The sequence below is a fragment of the Canis lupus genome, chromosome 9 (assembly GCF_011100685.1).
Source record: "Canis lupus familiaris isolate Mischka breed German Shepherd chromosome 9, alternate assembly UU_Cfam_GSD_1.0, whole genome shotgun sequence".
NCBI classification, from domain to species: Eukaryota; Metazoa; Chordata; class Mammalia; order Carnivora; family Canidae; genus Canis; species Canis lupus.
Window position 1 is genome coordinate 43,586,934 of NC_049230.1, and position 18,135 is coordinate 43,605,068.

General features: G+C 37.2%; 1 protein-coding gene across 3 annotated transcripts in view; it reads left to right on the forward strand.

Annotated features, from left to right (window-relative positions):
• The window catches only part of TAOK1 (TAO kinase 1), a 158,350-nt gene that overhangs the window by 113,857 nt on the left and 26,358 nt on the right, over nucleotides 1–18,135 (forward strand). For all 3 annotated transcript variants that reach the window (XM_038548342.1, XM_038548341.1, XM_038548343.1), the window contains 4 exons: nucleotides 1,914–2,048; nucleotides 9,540–9,776; nucleotides 11,726–11,854; nucleotides 15,745–15,948. In XM_038548342.1, coding sequence (XP_038404270.1) covers nucleotides 1,914–2,048; nucleotides 9,540–9,776; nucleotides 11,726–11,854; nucleotides 15,745–15,948 — 705 coding nt within the window. The remainder of the gene's footprint in view (nucleotides 1–1,913; nucleotides 2,049–9,539; nucleotides 9,777–11,725; nucleotides 11,855–15,744; nucleotides 15,949–18,135) is intronic.

Genomic DNA, 18,135 nt, shown 5'->3' on the forward strand with positions numbered 1-18,135 from the left:
CCTCTGTCTGTGTCTCTGCCTCTCTCTCTGTCTCTCCTGAATAAATAAATAAATAATATTTTTAAAAATAATAAAATAAATAAAATAAAATAAAATAAAATTAAATTAAATTAAATTAAATTAAATTAAATAAAACAAAACTAATTGAGGATCCCTGGGTGGCTTAGCAGTTTGGCGCCTGCCTTCGGCTCAGGTCGTGATCCTGGAATCCCAGGATCGAGTCCCGCATCAGGCTCCCGGCATGGAGCCTGCTTCTCCCTCTGCTTGTGTCTCTGTCTCTTTCTCTGTCTCTCTCTCTCTCTGTGTGTCTTTCATGAATAAATAAATAAAATCTTTTAAAAAATAAAATAAAACTAATTGCTAATAATTGTAAATTATTGGTTTAGGAGATAAATACATTATTCTTCACATTCTGAATACAGAATTTTTAATTTTCTTGAAAACATTTTGAGAGGTAACTTGTTTTTAGCAATAGGAATACTTCCTTTTTAACTTCACAGCTTACAGTATTACCTAAAAAATTTTTAGGCACAGGAACTAAAAGGTAGAACTAACCCAAGTGTTCATCAAGAGATGAATAGATAGATAAACCATAGTATATATGTACAGTGGAATATTACCCAGTTATGAAAAAGAATGAAATTTTGATACATACTATAACTTGAGTGATAATAAGCTGGATGCAAGAAGACAAATATTGCATAATTCCACTTTTATGAAATTTCTAGAATAGGCAGTTCATAAACCACGCAAAGTAGATTAGTGGTTACCAGGGACTGAGTAGAGTATAAAATGAAGAGTTTTGGTTAACAGATACAATTTCCATTTGGGTGATGGAAAAGTTTTGGAAATGGCGGTGGTTGCACAAGATTGGGAATATAATTAATGCCACTGAATTGTACATTTAAAAATGGTTGAACTGGCAAATTATATATATATTTTACTACACAAACACACATAAAAAGTGATTAAGAATGATTTAGTTATGGGACTCATGGGTGGCTCCGTGGTTGAATGTCTGCCATTGGCTCAGGTCATGATTCCAGGGTCCCAGGATAGAGTCCCACATCAGGCTTCCTGTGGGGAGCCTCCCTCTCCCTTTGCCAATGTCTCTGTCTCTCTCTGTGTGTTTCTCATGAATAAATAAAATCTTAAAAAAAAAAAGAATGACTTAGTAACAAAGATTATTCCCACAATTAGTTGGTTGCTGCTTAATTGACTTCCTCTTCAGTTAATAAACTAAGGCATATATAAGGAAAGACATCGTTCTTAAAATTTCTACAGTTATTTTTTGGTTACTTACTTCGGACAATGGCAGAAGTATTATAAATGTATTTTTAAGATATATTATTGCTGGGAATCCCTGTGTGGCTCAGCAGTTTAGTGCCGTCTTCGGCCCAGGGTGTGATCCTGGAGACCTAGGATGGAGTCCCATGTCGGGCTCTCTGCATGGAGCCTACTTCTCCCTCTGCCTGTGTCTCTGCCTCTCTCTCTGTGTCTTTCATGAATAAATAAATAAAATCTTTAAAAAAAAGAAAAGATATATTATTGCTTTGAAAACCCAAGAGCCAAAAAAAATAAAAATAAAAATCAAGAGCCTTAGAATAATTCATTTTTTCCTGCTTTTTAAAATAATTAATCCTTTTTATTTTCTGTATAATAAGTAGGATATAAATCTAACCTCATACATTTCCTGATCCTAAATCTGTTGTACTGTGGTATACACTGAGAGAATAATGTTTCCTGATTCTAATTATGTTGAAAAGAAAATGTCAGCATTCATAATTTTTGTTTTTTGCTTTTTAAAATTATGTCTTTAAGATAAATTGAACAAGTTATCTTTAAATTTTCTTGAAAGCTCAAGTGAACTGTATTTGTTCACCTGAAATAGTATTGTTTCTTTCTTTGTCTAGGAGGAAGAAAATTACAGAGAAGAGGGAGATCCTAGAACAAGAGCATCGGATCCACAGTCTCCACCACAAGTGTCTCGTCATAAATCACACTATCGTAATCGAGAACACTTTGCTACTATACGGACGGCATCACTGGTATGTTCTTCCCCTGATTAGAAATACATTTTTTATTTTGAACTGTGGCACCTGTACTAAAGAATAACTGTATCTTATTTTTTTGTATTTGAGGTTTATTTTTCAAAATACTCATTTAACATTTAAGTGCCTCTTATGAGAAAGATATACAGAATACTCTGAGATGTTAAACTAGTAATGTCTTCAAGACATACACAAATAACTAATGTGTTAGAATATATTAAATGCTTATGAGGGCTAGAAGGTACTAAATAGTAATTCAGATTACTTTTGATTTGAGGTATAAAGGAAATATTTATAAAACAAATTGTTTACGGATGCTTAGGTGGCTCAGTCACTTAAGCATCCCACTCTTGGTTTTGACTCAGGTCATGATCTCATGGTCCTGAGATCAAGCCCCAAGTGGAGCTCTGCGCTTAGCACAGAGTCTGCCTGAGATTCTTTCCCTTCCCTCTCCCTTCCTCTCTGCTCACACATGCTCGCTCGATTTCTCTCTCAAATAAATATAGAGATAGATAGATACGTAGATACATAGATATATAGATAGAATCAATCCTTTAAAAAATAATAAAAAATAAAACAAATTGAACTTTAATAGTTTGTTGATTTTAAGCATAGAGAGGAAGAAAAAATGTTATTTCTAAGAATTAACAGTAAAGAAATACTAAAGCTAACCAAAATGAGGGGAAATGTTCGGGAAATGGCGAGTAATTCAATTTAGTGTATTCAAAGTATAGTTCTTCTGATTTCCCAAATAACAATAAAAGTGGATTATGGGGGCAGCCCGGTTTAGCACCACCTTTAGCCCAGGGCCTGATCCTGGAGACCCAGGATCGAGTTCCACGTCGGGCTCCCTGCATGGAGCCTGCTTCTCCCTCTGCCTGTGTCTCTGCCTCTCTCTCTCTTTCTGTCTCTCGTGATTAAATAAATAAAATCTTTTTTAAAAAAAGGTGGATTATAAATGATGCCCTATTTGCTCAGTCAGTAGAACATGTGACCCTTGATCTTAGGGATGTAAGTTAGAACCCCACATTGGGTATGAGAGATTACTATTTAAAAATGGATCATGTGTCCTTCACAAGGATATTGTTTTAGTAGGCTACTTATTATCCTAATCAATCAGATAAGTAGGACCAAAACATGATAAAGAATACTAGGGATAAAAAGAAATTAAGATATCCTAGGAAAAGCAGGCTGTTAGAAAATCTAACAGGAATATAAAAGATATATCCGAGAGAAAAATTATCTGAGTTTATCAACTACATAAGCAGATTTTATAAATCCCATGCAGTGGCCCATGAATCTGTATGACATGGAATCAAGAATGTCATCCTCCATCCTGAGGAATCAAGTCATTCTTGCTATTCTGTAACATGTAAATAACTTTTTGAACAGAGCAAGTAGCAAAGATTGCTTGACTTTTTTTTTTCTCATGACTATTTTAATAAATATTAACTATTTATAAATAGTTAATATTTTAATAAATATTAATGACTATTTTAATAAATACCGAGAGAGGTATTACCTAAAGAGAGGCTAATTCGTGTGATTTTGTGACTTGGTATATATTAAATGTTTCTCAAACAAATTCTGTCCCAGTTTCTGGCTCCTTCAAATTAATTAGGGACACACTTTTTTTTTTTCCTGGAGTATAGTTACCATACAATGTTATATTAATGTCAGTGTACAACATAGTAATTTGACAGTTACATGCATTACTCAGTGCTCACCACAATAAGGATAGTCACCATCTGTCACCATACAATGCTATTCACATTATTGACTATTTTCCCTGTGTATACTTTTCATCTCCATAACTTGTTTATTTTATAACTGGAAGTTTATACCTCTTAATCCCTATCACTTATTTCACCCATCCCGCCATCCACTGGTTTGTTTTGTGTATTTTAAGTCTGTTGATTTTTTTTTAAAGATTTTATTTATTTAAAAAAAAAAAGACTTTATTTATTTATTTATTGGGGAGAGAGAGAGAAAAATAAAAAAGGGAAAGAGGGAGACTCTAAGGCGGACTCCATGCTGAGTATGGCCTGATGTGGGGCTCGATTCCAGGACCCCAAAATCATGATCTGAGCTGAAACCAAGAGTCAGATGCTTACCTGAACATGCCTGCCACCCAAGTGCCTCAAGAGTCTGTTGGTTTTTGTTTATTTGTTCATTTGTTTTCTGGATTCTACATGTAAGTGAAATCATATGGTACTTTTCTTTCTTTGATTTATTTCACTTAGTATAATACCCTCTAAGTTTATCCGTGTTGTTGCAAATGCCAAGATCTTCTTTTCTATGGCTAATATTCCATTTTGTATGTAATATACCACATGTGCTTTATCCATTCATTTATTGGTGGACACTTGGTTGTTTCCATATCATGACTATTGTAAATACTACTGCAATGAACATAGGGGTGTTTTTAATATCTTTTTAAATTGATGTTTTCTATTTCTTTTTTCTTTCTTTTTCTTTTCTTTTCTTTTTCTTTTTTTTAATTTTTTAAAAATTTTTTAAATTTATTTATGATAGTCACACACAGAGAGAGAGAGAGAGAGAGAGAGGCAGAGACACAGGCAGAGGGAGAAGCAGGCTCCATGCACCGGGAGCCCGACGTGGGATTCCATCCCAGGTCTCCAGGATCGCGCCCTGGGCCAAAGGCAGGCGCTAAACCGCTGCGCCACCCAGGGTTCCCTCTTTTTCTTTTTTTTAAGAGACAGAGTGAGGGGAGGGAGGGTCACAGGGAAGAGGGAAAGGAACTTAAGGCTTTTCTGGCCAGTGCAGAGCCCAGTGCAGGGTTTGATCTCAAATCTTGAGATCATGACCTGAGCCGAAATGAAGAGTTGGATGCTTACCCAACAGAACTTTTCTATTTTTCAGAGTTTTCTCCCCAGAGAGAACCCAGAGGGTTTTTCCCCCCCTTGGGTAAATAATAGTAGTGGAATTAATGGAACATAGGGTGTTTGTATTTTTTAATTTTTTAAGAACCTCCATACTGGGGATCCCTGGGTGGCGCAGTGGTTTAGCGCCTGCCTTTGGCCCAGGGCGCGATCCTGGAGACCCGGGATCGAATCCCACGTCAGGCTCCCGGTGCATGGAGCCTGCTTCTCCCTCTGCCTGTGTCTCTGCCTCTCTCTCTCTCTGTGACTATCATAAAATAAATAAAAAAAAAAAAAAAAAAAATAAAGCTCTTAAGAACCTCCATACTGTTTCCCACAGTGGGATCATGACCTGAGCTGAAGGCAGATGCTTATCCAGCTGAGCCACCCTGGCACCTCAGATGTTCATCTTTTTTTTTTTTTTTTTTTAATTTATTTATTTATGATAGGCACACAGTGAGAGAGAGAGGCAGAGACACAGGCAGAGGGAGAAGCAGGCTCCATGCACCGGGAGCCCGACGTGGGACTCGATCCCGGGTCTCCAGGATCACGCCCTGGGCCAAAGGCAGGCACCAAACCGCTGCGCCACCCAGGGATCCCAGATGTTCATCTTTTTAATATTGATTTGTATTGATTTGTATATGTTCTTTATAAAACCTGTTTATGGGGGGCAGCCCCGGTGGCGCAGCGATTTAGTGCTGCTTGCAGCCCAGGGTGTGATCCTGGAGACCCTGGATCGAGTCCTACGTCAGGCTCTCTGCATGGAGCCTGCTTCTCCCTCTGCCTGAGTCTCTGCCTCACTCTCTCTATATCTCTATGAATAAATAAATAAAATCTAAAAAAAAAAAAAACCTGTTTATGGTATTATATCTCGTGTATGTCTTGCCAATATTTTTTTCTTCATCTGTAATTTACCTGTTCTTTTCCTAGATGATGAGAAATTAAAATTTTTTAGTTTTAAAATCAATTATAATAATCCAATTAAAAAATTAATAAAGGAGGGGCACCAACCAACTGGGTGGTACAGTTGGTTAAGCAACCAATTCTTAGTTTCAGCTCAAGTCATGATTTCAAAGCAGTGAGATTGAGCCCTGTCTTGTGCTCAGTGCTGATTCTGCTTAGAATTCTTCCTCTCCCTCTGCCCCTCCTCACTACATGCTCTCTCTCTATCTATCCACCTCCCCCAAAACAAAGTTTTTTTTTAAGTGCATAAAACGGGGTGCCTGACTGGCTCAATTAATTGTCTGACTCTTGATTTCAGCTCAGGTCATGATCTCAGGGTTGTAACATGAGATCAAGCCCCAAGTCAGGCTCACACTGGGTGTGGAACCTGCTTAAGATTCTCTCTCCACACCTCCTCCCTTAAAAAAATGAATAAAGGTCTTGAAATAGACATTTCTCCAAAAAAGGTATACAAATGGCCAATTAGTTATTAGGGAAATGCAAATCAAAACCACAATGAGGGACTACCTCATACCCACTAGGATGCCTTTTTAAAAAAAGAAAAATAGGGACACCTGGGTGGGTCAGTGGTTGAGCATCTGCCTTTACCTCAGGTTGTGATCCCGGGGTTCTGGGATCAAGTCCTGCATCGGGCTCCCTTCAGGGAGCCTGCTTCTCCCTCTGCCTGTGTCTCTGCCTCTTGTCTCTGTGTCTCTCATGAATAATTAAATAAAATTTTTCAAAATAAACAAAGATAAAAAGAAAGAAAAATAGTTATCAGAGAGCATACAGAGAAAGTAGAACTCTTCCTGTATGTTTCTGGTAATATGTATGTAATAAGAGTGTAATTGTGTATATGTAATACAATTGTAATATGATTCAGTTTCTGTGGAAAATAGTTGACAGTTCCTCAGAAAATTAAACATAGAATTATCATATGGGGATCCCTGGGTGGCGCAGCGGTTTGGCGCCTGCCTTTGGCCTAGGGCGCGATCCTGGAGACCCGGGATCGAATCCCACATCGGGCTCCCTGCATGGAGCCTGCTTCTCCCTCTGCCTATGTCTCTGCCTCTCTCTCTCTCTCTGTGTGACTATCATGAATAAATAAATAAAATCTTTAAAAAAAAAAAAAAAAAGAATTATCATATGACTCAGCAATTCTGTTCTTACATATATACCCAAAGAATCAAAAACTGGTATTCAAACAAGTACATGTACACACATATACATAATAGCACTATTCACAATAGCCATATCCATCAGCAGATGAATGATAAATTATGGTATATACATACAATATAATATTATTCAGCTATAAAAAAAGGAATGAAACACTGATACATGCTTACAACATGGATGAACCTTGAAAACATGCTAAATGAAGGAAGCCAGGCATAAAAGTTATATATTATATGACTATATGAAGTATCCAAAATAGATATGACTCCATAGAGATAGAAAATAAATTGGTCTCTTCCCAGGAGAGACTGGGGATTTTCTTCTTAAATGATAAAAACATTTTGTAACTAGATAAATATGGTACTTGTATACCATTGTGAATATACTAACTACTATTGAGTTGTTCACTTTGAAATGATTAATTTGGGATTTCCGGGTGGCTCAGTCAGTTAAGAGTCAGACTCTTTCAGCTCAGGTCATGCTCCCAGAGTCCTGGGATCCCACCCCCACATTGGGCTCTGCACTCAGCAGAGAGTCTACTTGAGGATTCTCTTCCTCTCTCCTTGCCCTTCCCTACACTTGCTCACACACTTGTGTATGCTTTCTCTAAGGTAAATAAATAAATATTTTTTAAAAATGATTAATTTTTAGGGGCACCTGGCTGGCTCAGTTGGAAAAGCATGTGACTCATGATCTTGGGTTTGTAAGTTTATGCCTCACATTGGAGGTAGAGATTATTTAAATAAATAAAATTTCAAAAAATATCAAATGACTGAATTCATATATATATATATATATATATTTAAAGATTTTATTTATTTATTTATTCATGAGAGACACAGAGAGAGAGAGAGAAGCAGAGACAGAGGAAGAAGCAGGCTCCACGCAGGGAGCCCAATGTGGGACTTGATCCCGGGTCTCCAGGATCACGCCTTGGGCTGAAGGCAGATGCCCAACCGCCGAGCCACCCAGGCATCCCATGACTGAATTCATATTATGTGAATTTTACCTCCTTTTAAGAATCTAGTTTATACATTTTTTCTTCCAAATTTTTATTTAAATTCTAGTTGGTTAACATATAGCAAAATATTGATTTCAGGAATAGAATTTAGTGTAGTGCGTGGGTGGCTCAGTTGGTTGGACATCTGCCTTGGGCTTGGGTCGTGATCCTGGGATCCTGGGTTTGAGCCCCCCGTCAGGCTTCCTGCTTGGTGGGAAGCCTGCTTCTCCCTTTCCTCTCTGCTCGTGCTTTCTCTTGCTACCTCTGTCTCTGTCTCTCTCAAATAAATAAATGGAATCTTTTTTTAAAAAAAAGTAGAATTTAGTGATTCGTCACTTAAATATAACACCCAGTACTCATCATAACAAGTGCCCTCCTTAATCCTCATCACCCACTTAGCCTGTCCCCCAATCATATCTCTCCATCAACCCTTAGTTTGTTCTCTGTAAAGAGTCTCTTATGGTTTGCCTCCCCTTCTCTCTTATTTCCCTTCCCATATGTTCATCTGTTTTGTTTCGTAAATTGCACATAGGAATGAAACCATACAGTGCTTGTCTTTTTGACTTATTTTGCTTAGCATAATACACTTTAGCTCGATCCACATTGTTGGGAATGGCAAGGCTTCATTATTTTTGATGGCTGAGTAGTATCCCTGTGTGTGTGTGTGTTTGTGTGTGTGTGTGTGTGTGTGTGTGTGTATGTCTGTGTGTCTGTGTGTGTATCATGTCGTGTTTAACCATTCATAAGTCGATGGACGTTTAGGCTCTTTCCATAGTTTGGCTATTAAATTTTTTTCTTTATAGCCAGTGCCTTTTGTGTCCACCAGGAAATATTTGCTTACCCCAAGATTTTGATGGTAGTCCATGTCTTCTTTTGCTTTATGATTCTGAGTTTTATGTTTCGGTCAGATGATTCTTTTCAAATTAATTTTTTAATAGAGTGATACTGGAGTTAAGGTTTATTTTTTATACAGGGAACCAGTTGTTTCAACAGGATTTGGTAAAAAATACTTTCCTTTTTAAAATTTTTAAATTTTTTTGCTTTTTTTAATTAACCTGAATTTTTGGTAGAAAATCCAGTTGACTGAGTATATGTGGATCTGTTTCTCAATTTTATTCAATTCCTTTTATCTAGTCAATCTGTCCTTAACACCAACACTGTACTGTTTTGATTGCTAAAGTGTTTGTCTTCCAACATTTTTTTTCTCCTCAAGATTGTTTTGGACCTTCTTGGCCCTTTACATTCCCACATAAATTTTAGAATCAAGTTGTTTATTTCTTCAAAAGACCTGCTGGAAATTAATTAATTAATTAATTAATTAATTTATTTATTTATTTTTACCTGCTGGAAATTTAATTGAAAAATACTAACTGGAATCTCTTAAATTTATTGCCTGCTTTGTTAATAACAGAGTGGTCTAAAATGCTTTTGAAAGAAATGTTTTGCTTTATTTTGTTCTTTTCTGTCAATCTTTTGTATGTCTAGGTTACAAGGCAAATGCAAGAACATGAGCAGGACTCTGAGCTTAGAGAACAGATGTCTGGCTATAAGAGAATGAGGCGGCAACATCAAAAGCAATTGATGACTCTGGAAAATAAGCTAAAGGCTGAGATGGATGAACATCGCCTCAGATTGGACAAAGATCTTGAAACTCAGCGTAACAATTTTGCTGCAGAAATGGAGAAACTGATCAAGAAACATCAGGCTGCTATGGAAAAAGAGGTAGCTGTTTCACTATTATTTGTTCTAGCTTGTGACCATCCCAGAATTAACCAAGATAACATATTGATGTTAGAGTATCTCTTTCCCAGAACCAAGCAAATCAATTGGAGAAACATTTATTTAACATGTATAATTCCCAGTACTGGGTCTGGGAACCAATAGACATGGGATTATTTCTTCACACTTGGTAGATTTATAGTGTCACAGTGGGTAAGTCAATCATCTGTTCTGGCCTCAGGTACTCTGGTTATCTGAAGAGTTTGATAAATCACCCATTAGTAACTTGGTTCAGATCTCAAAATATCACTTGTGATTCCTTTCTCTGTATATTTTTTGGAAACTGTCCTTAAATTTATAGTGGCATTCTTATATCAGAGAATAATTGAAGATTAATATAGAGGGAATGTTAGAGATTACAAATTATTCATATTAAGGTTTAGCCCATTTGTTTATTTACAGATAAGAGTCATTCTACTAAATGATAAAAGCGAATTTTTTTAGTATTCTTATTATCTGAAACCTTTTCTTATTAAGGTTTTTGATGTCCCATCAGTTTCATTTTATTTTGATAATCATTTCTGTCAAGTAAAATGTAAACTTCTCAGTAAGTTTACAGGATATCTTCAAATATGCCTGGCTAGTTCCACATTGAGGCATTAATTCATAGCTATCCTGTTCACCCTTCCCCCCCTAAAAGAACCATTCCCTTATAATAGTAGAGAATTTAACAAAATAATTTATTGTATAAATAAACAATTGATTTTGAAATAATTTGGTGAAAGAATTATCCTGTTGTTCATTGGATAGTATTTTTTAATAACTTAGGAAGAGGTAGATGGTAGCATATTTAGGAAAGCAATTCATGAAATGAGATGTAGAATGTGGTTAGAATTCTGTTTAAAATATATATATGCAAAAAATATATATACATATATAAAATAAAAAATATATATGCATGGAAAAAATTAGGAAGGGTATATACCAAAATGTTTATATTGGTTATCTCTGGGTGCTAAAATCGTGTAATATTTTCCTTCTTTGTGTTTTTCTATACTTCCTAAATGTTCTACAATGATACGTGTTGCATATATCATCAGAACTAAGGAGTGCCTGGCTTGGCAAGAGTTGGAATTATGACTCATGATCTTGGGGTTGTAAGTTTAAGCCCCATGTTGGGTGTAGAAATTACTTAAAAATAAAATCTTAAAAAAGAAATTCAGTATGATACATATGTCTAACATTCAATATTTCCATATCAATATATAAATAAAAGGTCAAATTTTAATTTAAAGATGAAAATATTACATTATTTTGTATACAAATCAACAAAGATAAGTCATGTTCGAATCATATTTGTAGATAAATGTGTGTTTGGTTTTTTATTGGAGGGAGGACATACTCCTATTAGATGGAAAAGAAAAAAAAGGTGAAAGCATTCTGACCCTGTACAAGATCAACATTGTAAAGACAGGTGGCTCAGTGGTTTGGCACCACCTTTGGCCCAGGGCGTGATCCTGGAGACCCAGGATCGAGTCCCGCGTCAGGCTCCCTGCATGGAGCCTGCTTCTCCCTCTGCCTGTGTCTCTGCCTCTCTCTCTCTCTCTCTTCTGTCTCTCATGAATAAGTGAATAAAATCTTGAAAAAAAAATTTTAAAGACAAGTTCCATTTTATTGGTTCTCTGAAATTCAAGTAAGGATGCTAAGTACTTCAGAAACGAGTATTGCACATGTTAACTGCCAAAAATTTAAATAAAAATTAAAAATAAATAAAAATTTTAAAGGATGCTGAGTAATAAGTATAAATAATTTGTTGGATATTCTCTTTTTGGTAATACTTATATTCATTTTCTGTTCATGGGGAAAAATAGTATCCTTGGTAATGTGTATTAAACTGCTGCTTTAAATCTATCAACCTAACTAATTTGGTCCTTTTTTAACTTTTTCTATAGGCTAAAGTGATGGCCAATGAGGAGAAAAAATTTCAGCAACATATTCAGGCACAACAGAAGAAAGAACTAAACAGTTTTTTGGAGTCCCAGAAAAGAGAATATAAACTTCGAAAAGAACAGCTTAAGGAGGTATTTATTTTATAAACATTTTATTTATTTTATTTTATTTTATTTTATTTTATTTTATTTTATTTTATTTTATTTATTTTATTTATTCATAAGAGACACAGAGAGAGAGAGAGAGAGAGAGATTGAGAGAGAGGCAGAGACATAGGCAGAGGGAGAAGCAGGCTCCATGCAGAGAGCCCATGTGGGACTCGATCCTGGGACTCCAGGATTATGCCCTGGGCCGAAGGCAGGTGCTAAACCACTGAGCCACCCAGGGATCCCCAAGATAAATTTGTCTTATGTTGTTTGTCACCATGAAATGTGTATCAGTTTGAATGAAGACATTATTATAATCAATAACTCTTCAATGGACTGAGATCCTCAGTTGAGGAGCCCTAAGAAGAATCCTTTGAAAACATAAGTTATTTTATTTAAGGTAGCTTTCTTAAGCACCTATTTAGTAACTGACTGATTCGAAATAAAAATATGTGAGCTGTGAAAAAAAAGCCACACATTTCTTTCTTTAAAAATAAACCGTTCCGGGATCCCTGGGTGGCGCAGCGGTTTGGCGCCTGCCTTTGACCCGGGGCGCGATCCTGGAGACCCGGGATCGAGTCCCGCGTCGGGCTCCCGGTGCATGGAGCCTGCTTCTCCCTCTGCCTGTCTCTGCCTCTCTCTCTCTCTCTCTCTCTCTCTGTGACTATCATAAATAAAAAAAATAAAAATAAAAATAAATAATAAAATAAACCATTCCTTCCTGCATGAAGCCTGCTTCTCCCTGGGCCTGTGTCTCTGCCTCTCTCTGTGTGTGTGTCTCTCATGAATAAGTAAATAAAAAAATCTTTAAAAATTTAAAAAATAAAGAATAAAAAATAAACCATTCCTAAAAAAATAAAAAATAAAAAAAATTAAAAACCATTCTTGGGCGGCCCCAGTGGCTCAGTGGTTTAGTGCCACCTTTGGCCCAGGGTGTGATCCTGGGGACCTGGGATCGAGTCCCAATTTGGGCTCCCTGCATTGGGCCTGCTTCTCCCTCTGCCTGTGTCTTTGCCTCTCTCTCTCTCTCTCTCTTTCTGTGTCTCTCATGAATAAATAAATAATATCTTAAAAAAGTAAAAACAAATCATTCCTGGGGTGCCTGGGTGGCTCAGTTGGTTGGTGTCTGACTCTTGCTTTCAGCTAGGATTGTGGTCTCAAGCTCCATGCTCAGCAGAGAGTCTGCATGAGATTCTCTCCCTCTGCCCCTTCCCCATTCACATGCACATTCTCTAAGATGAATAAATCCTTAAATAATTCTTTAGGTGTATAGTGCATGTGTGTGTGTGTGTGTGTGTGCATTCAAAATCATGATTCTCAGTATAGAGGAAAGGACATAGTAGACTTTTGGTGGGGAAATTTCCTGGCAGAAGATTTTGAGAAAGGGGCACCTGGGTGTCTCAGTGGTTGAGTATCTGCTGTTGTCTCAGGTTGTGATCTGGGGTCCTGAGATTGAGTCCTGCATCAGGCTCCCTGCGGGGAGCCTGCTTCTCTTTCTGCCTATGTCTTTGCCTCTCTCTCTCTCTCTGTGTCTCTCATGAATAAATAAATAAAATCTTAAAAAAAAAAAAAGATTTTGGGGCAGCCCAGGTGGCTCAGCGGTTTAACACCACCTTCAGCCTAGGGCCTAATCCTGGAGACCCAGGATCGAGTCCCACGTCGGGCTCCCTGCGGGGAGCCTGCTTCTCCCTCTGCCTGTATCTCTGCCTCTCTCTCTCTCCCTGTGTCTCTCATGAATAAATAAATAAAATCTTTAAAAAAATAGATTTTGAGAAAGACACCAGGTGATTCTCAAGAAACAAAACAGAGGATAACAGGGGAAGGGAAGGAAAAATAAAAGAAAATGAAATCAGAGGGAGATAAACCATGAGAGACACTTAAATACAGAAAACAATTGCTGGAGGGAAAGGGAAGAGATTGGGGTAACTGGGTGATGGGCATTAAGGAGGGAACATGATACAATGAGCGCAGGATGTTATTTGCAACTGATGAATTACTGAACTCCACATCTGAAATTAATGATGCCACTATTTGTTAACTGAATTTATAAGTAAAAAAAAAAAAATACCAGGTGATTCTCTGTGTGCCTGTATTACTCTACACTACTCATGTAGTGTGTGTACATATACACCCTTATTTGAGAACTACTAATTTATCTGCTTTTTATTTTTATGTGTTTGAATATCTTATGAATTTCAGTTATAAAGAATTGGTCTCTTTCTTGAATAACAGGAAGGACCATAAGGTTAGTATCTCTGAAAAATCTGTTTAGACTTAGGAAAGATGACTGATTTGTATTCTCTGCAATATTGATGGCTTTTTATGGGTTGAAAATATACTAGTGGGATCTCTGGGTGGCTCAGCAGTTTTTAGTTCCTGCTTTCAGCCCAGAGCATGATCCTGGAGTCCTGGGATCGAGTCCCACATCAGGCTCCCTGCATGGAACCTGCTTCTCCCTCTGCTTGTGTCTCTGCCTCTCTCTCTCTCTTCCTCTCTCTCTCTCTCTCTCTCTGTCTCTAATGAATAAATAAAGTCTTTAAAAAAAAAAAAAAAGAAAATATACTAGTATTAATTTAACATCCTAGAGTTTGCCTGGGTATATGATGAATGTTTTCATCTTGCCCAATACAAACATGTTTTCATGTAGATAGTTATTGAGATGATACTTAAAATGCTATAGAAAAGCATTGTTTTTTATTTGTTCATGGTTATTAATGCTTAGTATTAAATACCACTTCTAAAAAAGGTCTCTATTCTCCCATGGTTTTGTTGATTTTCCATTTAATTTCCAAGTCTTTTGGGACGCCTGGGTGGCTCAGTGTTTGTCTGCCTTCGGCTCAGGTTGTGATTCTATGGTCCTGGGATCAAGTCCTGCATCAGACTTTCCCTAGGGAGTCTGCTTTTCCCTCTGCCTATTTCTGCCTCTCTCTGTCTCTCTATGAATAAATAAATAAAATATTTTTAAAATAATAATTTCCAAGACTTTTATATTGAGTACATCCATAATCTTGCCAAAAGCTTGATTTTTAGAATGCTAAAAACCAAGTGAGACATAACTGTATTTTATTTTTACTTTTTTATTTTTATTTTTTTAAGATTTATTTATTTATTCATGATAGACAGAGAGAGAGAGAGAGGCAGAAACACAGACAGAGGGAGAAGCAGACTCCATTGCCGGGAGCCCGACACAGGACTCGATCCCGGGACCCCAGGATTGCGCCCTGGGCCAAAGGCAGACGCTAAACCGCTGAGCCACCCAGGGATCCCCCCCAACTGTATTTTAGCCTTAATTTTAATTTATATATGATTTCTACCTGAAAACACTACCTTCTATCTCTTCTTGGGAATGATTTAAAGAAAGATGTTTTATTTCATTTACTTCATTATGTATTTTTGAATCATCATAAGTGTAACTGTGCAAAGCCAAAAGGTATGCATGTTTTCTAATGTACTTTTATCTTTCCCTGTCCTAATTCACTGGTAACTCAAGAAGAAGGAAACTATTACCTGCCTCCTGAAGGTCAGTGCCCTGCCTGAGCACTAGAGAGGACACAAGTTAAATACTGTGTTTTAAATTTACCAGCTACCGGGCAGTCCCGGTGGCGCAGCGGTTTAGCGCCGCCTGCAGCCCAGGGCGTGATCCTGGAGACCTTGGATCAAGTCCCACGTCAGGCTCTCTGTATGATGCCTGCTTCTCTCTCTGCCTGTGTTTCTGCCTCTCTCTCTCTCTGTCTCTATGAATAAATAAATAAAATATTTTTTAAAAACCCTCTTAAAAAAATAAATAAATAAATTTACCAGCTACCAAATTTTATAGTAACTGTATTCATGTAGTCAATTTTTATGTATTTTAAACTGAGTTTTTATTTTGCTAGGAACTGAATGAAAACCAGAGCACCCCAAAAAAAGAAAAACAAGAGTGGCTTTCAAAGCAGAAGGAGAATATACAGCATTTCCAAGCAGAGGAAGAGGCTAATCTTCTTCGACGACAAAGGCAATACCTAGAGCTAGAATGCCGTCGCTTCAAGAGAAGAATGTTACTTGGACGCCATAACTTGGAGCAAGACCTTGTCAGGGAGGTATGTTTGAATGGTGTGATATCAGAAGTAGGTCTGCCACATCCCAGTTGCAAGGCCTTTGCACTCGTAATTCCCTTGGCCTAACTCTTTCTTCCCCAGATATTCAATCCACATGGCTTGCTTTCTCGTTTTATTCTTCTTTCTACTTCTTTCTTTTTACACATACACACTTTCTGGGGGAAGTCTCTCTCCCCAGTTAGAATGGAAATTATATGAAGCCACAGGTTTTATTCAGGTCTTTATATTCCTAGTATCTGGTCCATAGTTGGATATAATATTAATATTTATTTAATAAATATTAAATCATGAATAATGAAGGAAGTATTAATTTTTAAATATGAGAAAATTAATTGGATAATTTATGCCTTCTGATCTGAAGTGAGTGCCATGAATTGTGTGTTACCATTTAACATTGTTATAATCATGTAATTATTAACTAGGCAAATGTGGAAACTCTCATCACAATGAAAATGATTATTTTTATTATCAGGGACACCTATGAACATAGATAAATTTATTTCCAAGGTGGCATAAAATAAGCTTTAAGTATAGCACAACTGTTCAAATTCAGTAATAATTATTAGAATTTTGAGTTAAAACAGTTGTATCAATTAGATAAGAATAATTTAAAAGGCTGGTAACATGGAGAGTTGGGTAGTGTTGATAAGTATAAACTAATACTGCCTCTTTGGAGCATAATTCAGCAATAGCTTTTTTATTTATTTATTTTTAGAGAGAGCATAAGGAGGGTAGGAGCAGAGGGAGAAATAGTGAGACAATCTAAGCAGGCTTCACACCCAGTGCAGAGCCCAACCCAGACTTGATCTCACGACCCCGATCAGGATCATGACCTGAGCTGAAATCAAAAGTCGGAGGCTTAACTGAGCCACCCAGGTGCCCCCAGTGGTAGTTTGTAAAACTTAATATACACCTATATTTTTACCCACCAAATCCACTTCTGGAACTGTATCTTAAAGAAATAATAATATGATTATATGATGCATCATGCATGAGTATTGCCTGAAAATTTACTTAAAGCAAAAGAATGGAAAAATTATAGAATTGTAAAGCAGAAGCTTACTATTGAAACTTAAAAAGTCCTTTATGTACTGATCTGGTTGGGATATATGTCCATTATATTTTTAGTTGAAGAAAGCATATTACATGTCTATAACGTATATTGGTATTCAGTATTAAAACTGTATGTTTTGTATAATAGACATGTCACGATAAGCATGGGGGTAATTTTGGGAAGCTTTTGCACCATACTGTTGGCCTCTGGAGAAATAGTTTGCAGAGGCAAAGGAGGCAACTTTGATTTTGACTGCGTGGGGTGGGGGGTGTACACTTGTTGTTTGTTTGGTTTTTTTTTCACTTGTTCTTTTTAATCTGAAAAAAATGTATCAAGCATGATGTGCTCAGTATTATTCTGAGTGAGGCCTATTTATGAACTTATTTCATCCTCACATTAAATCTATGAAATAACTATATTATCTCCATTTGAAAAGTGATGAAGCTGAAGCAGAGAGTTTAGTTTTTAATTTAATATGATCTTTTTTTTTAAAGATATATTCATTTATTCATGAGAGACAGAGAGAGAGAGAGAGAGAGAGAGAGAGAGGCAGGCAGAGACACAGGCAGAGGGAGAAGCAGTCTCCCCACCAGGAGCCCAATGAGGAACTCTATCTCGGATCCCGAGATCACGACCTGAGCTGAGGGCAGGCAACCAACCGCTGAGCCCACCCAGGCATCCCTAATTTAATCTTTTTAAAAGATTTTATTTATTTATTTGTCTGTTTGTTTGTTTGTTTGTTTATATTTATGAGAGACACAGGCAGAGAAATAGGCAGAGGGAGAAGGAGGCTCCCTATGGGGAGCCTGATGCAAGACTCGATCTCAGGACCCCACAGTCACGACCTGAGGCAAAGGCAGATGCTCACCCACTGAGACACCTAGATGCCCTTGAAGCAGAGAGTTTAAATGACTCACCTAAGGATTTGCTGCTCATAAACAGCAGAGCTAGGATTTAGAATACAGACAGCCTCGGGGCACTTGGGTGGCACAGTCAGTTAAGCATCTGACTCTTGATTTCAGCTCAGGTTGTGATCTCAGGGTTATGAGATCAAGCCCCGAGAAGGCTTCATGCTTATCTCGAGTCTACTTGGGACACTCTCTCCTCCCTCTCCC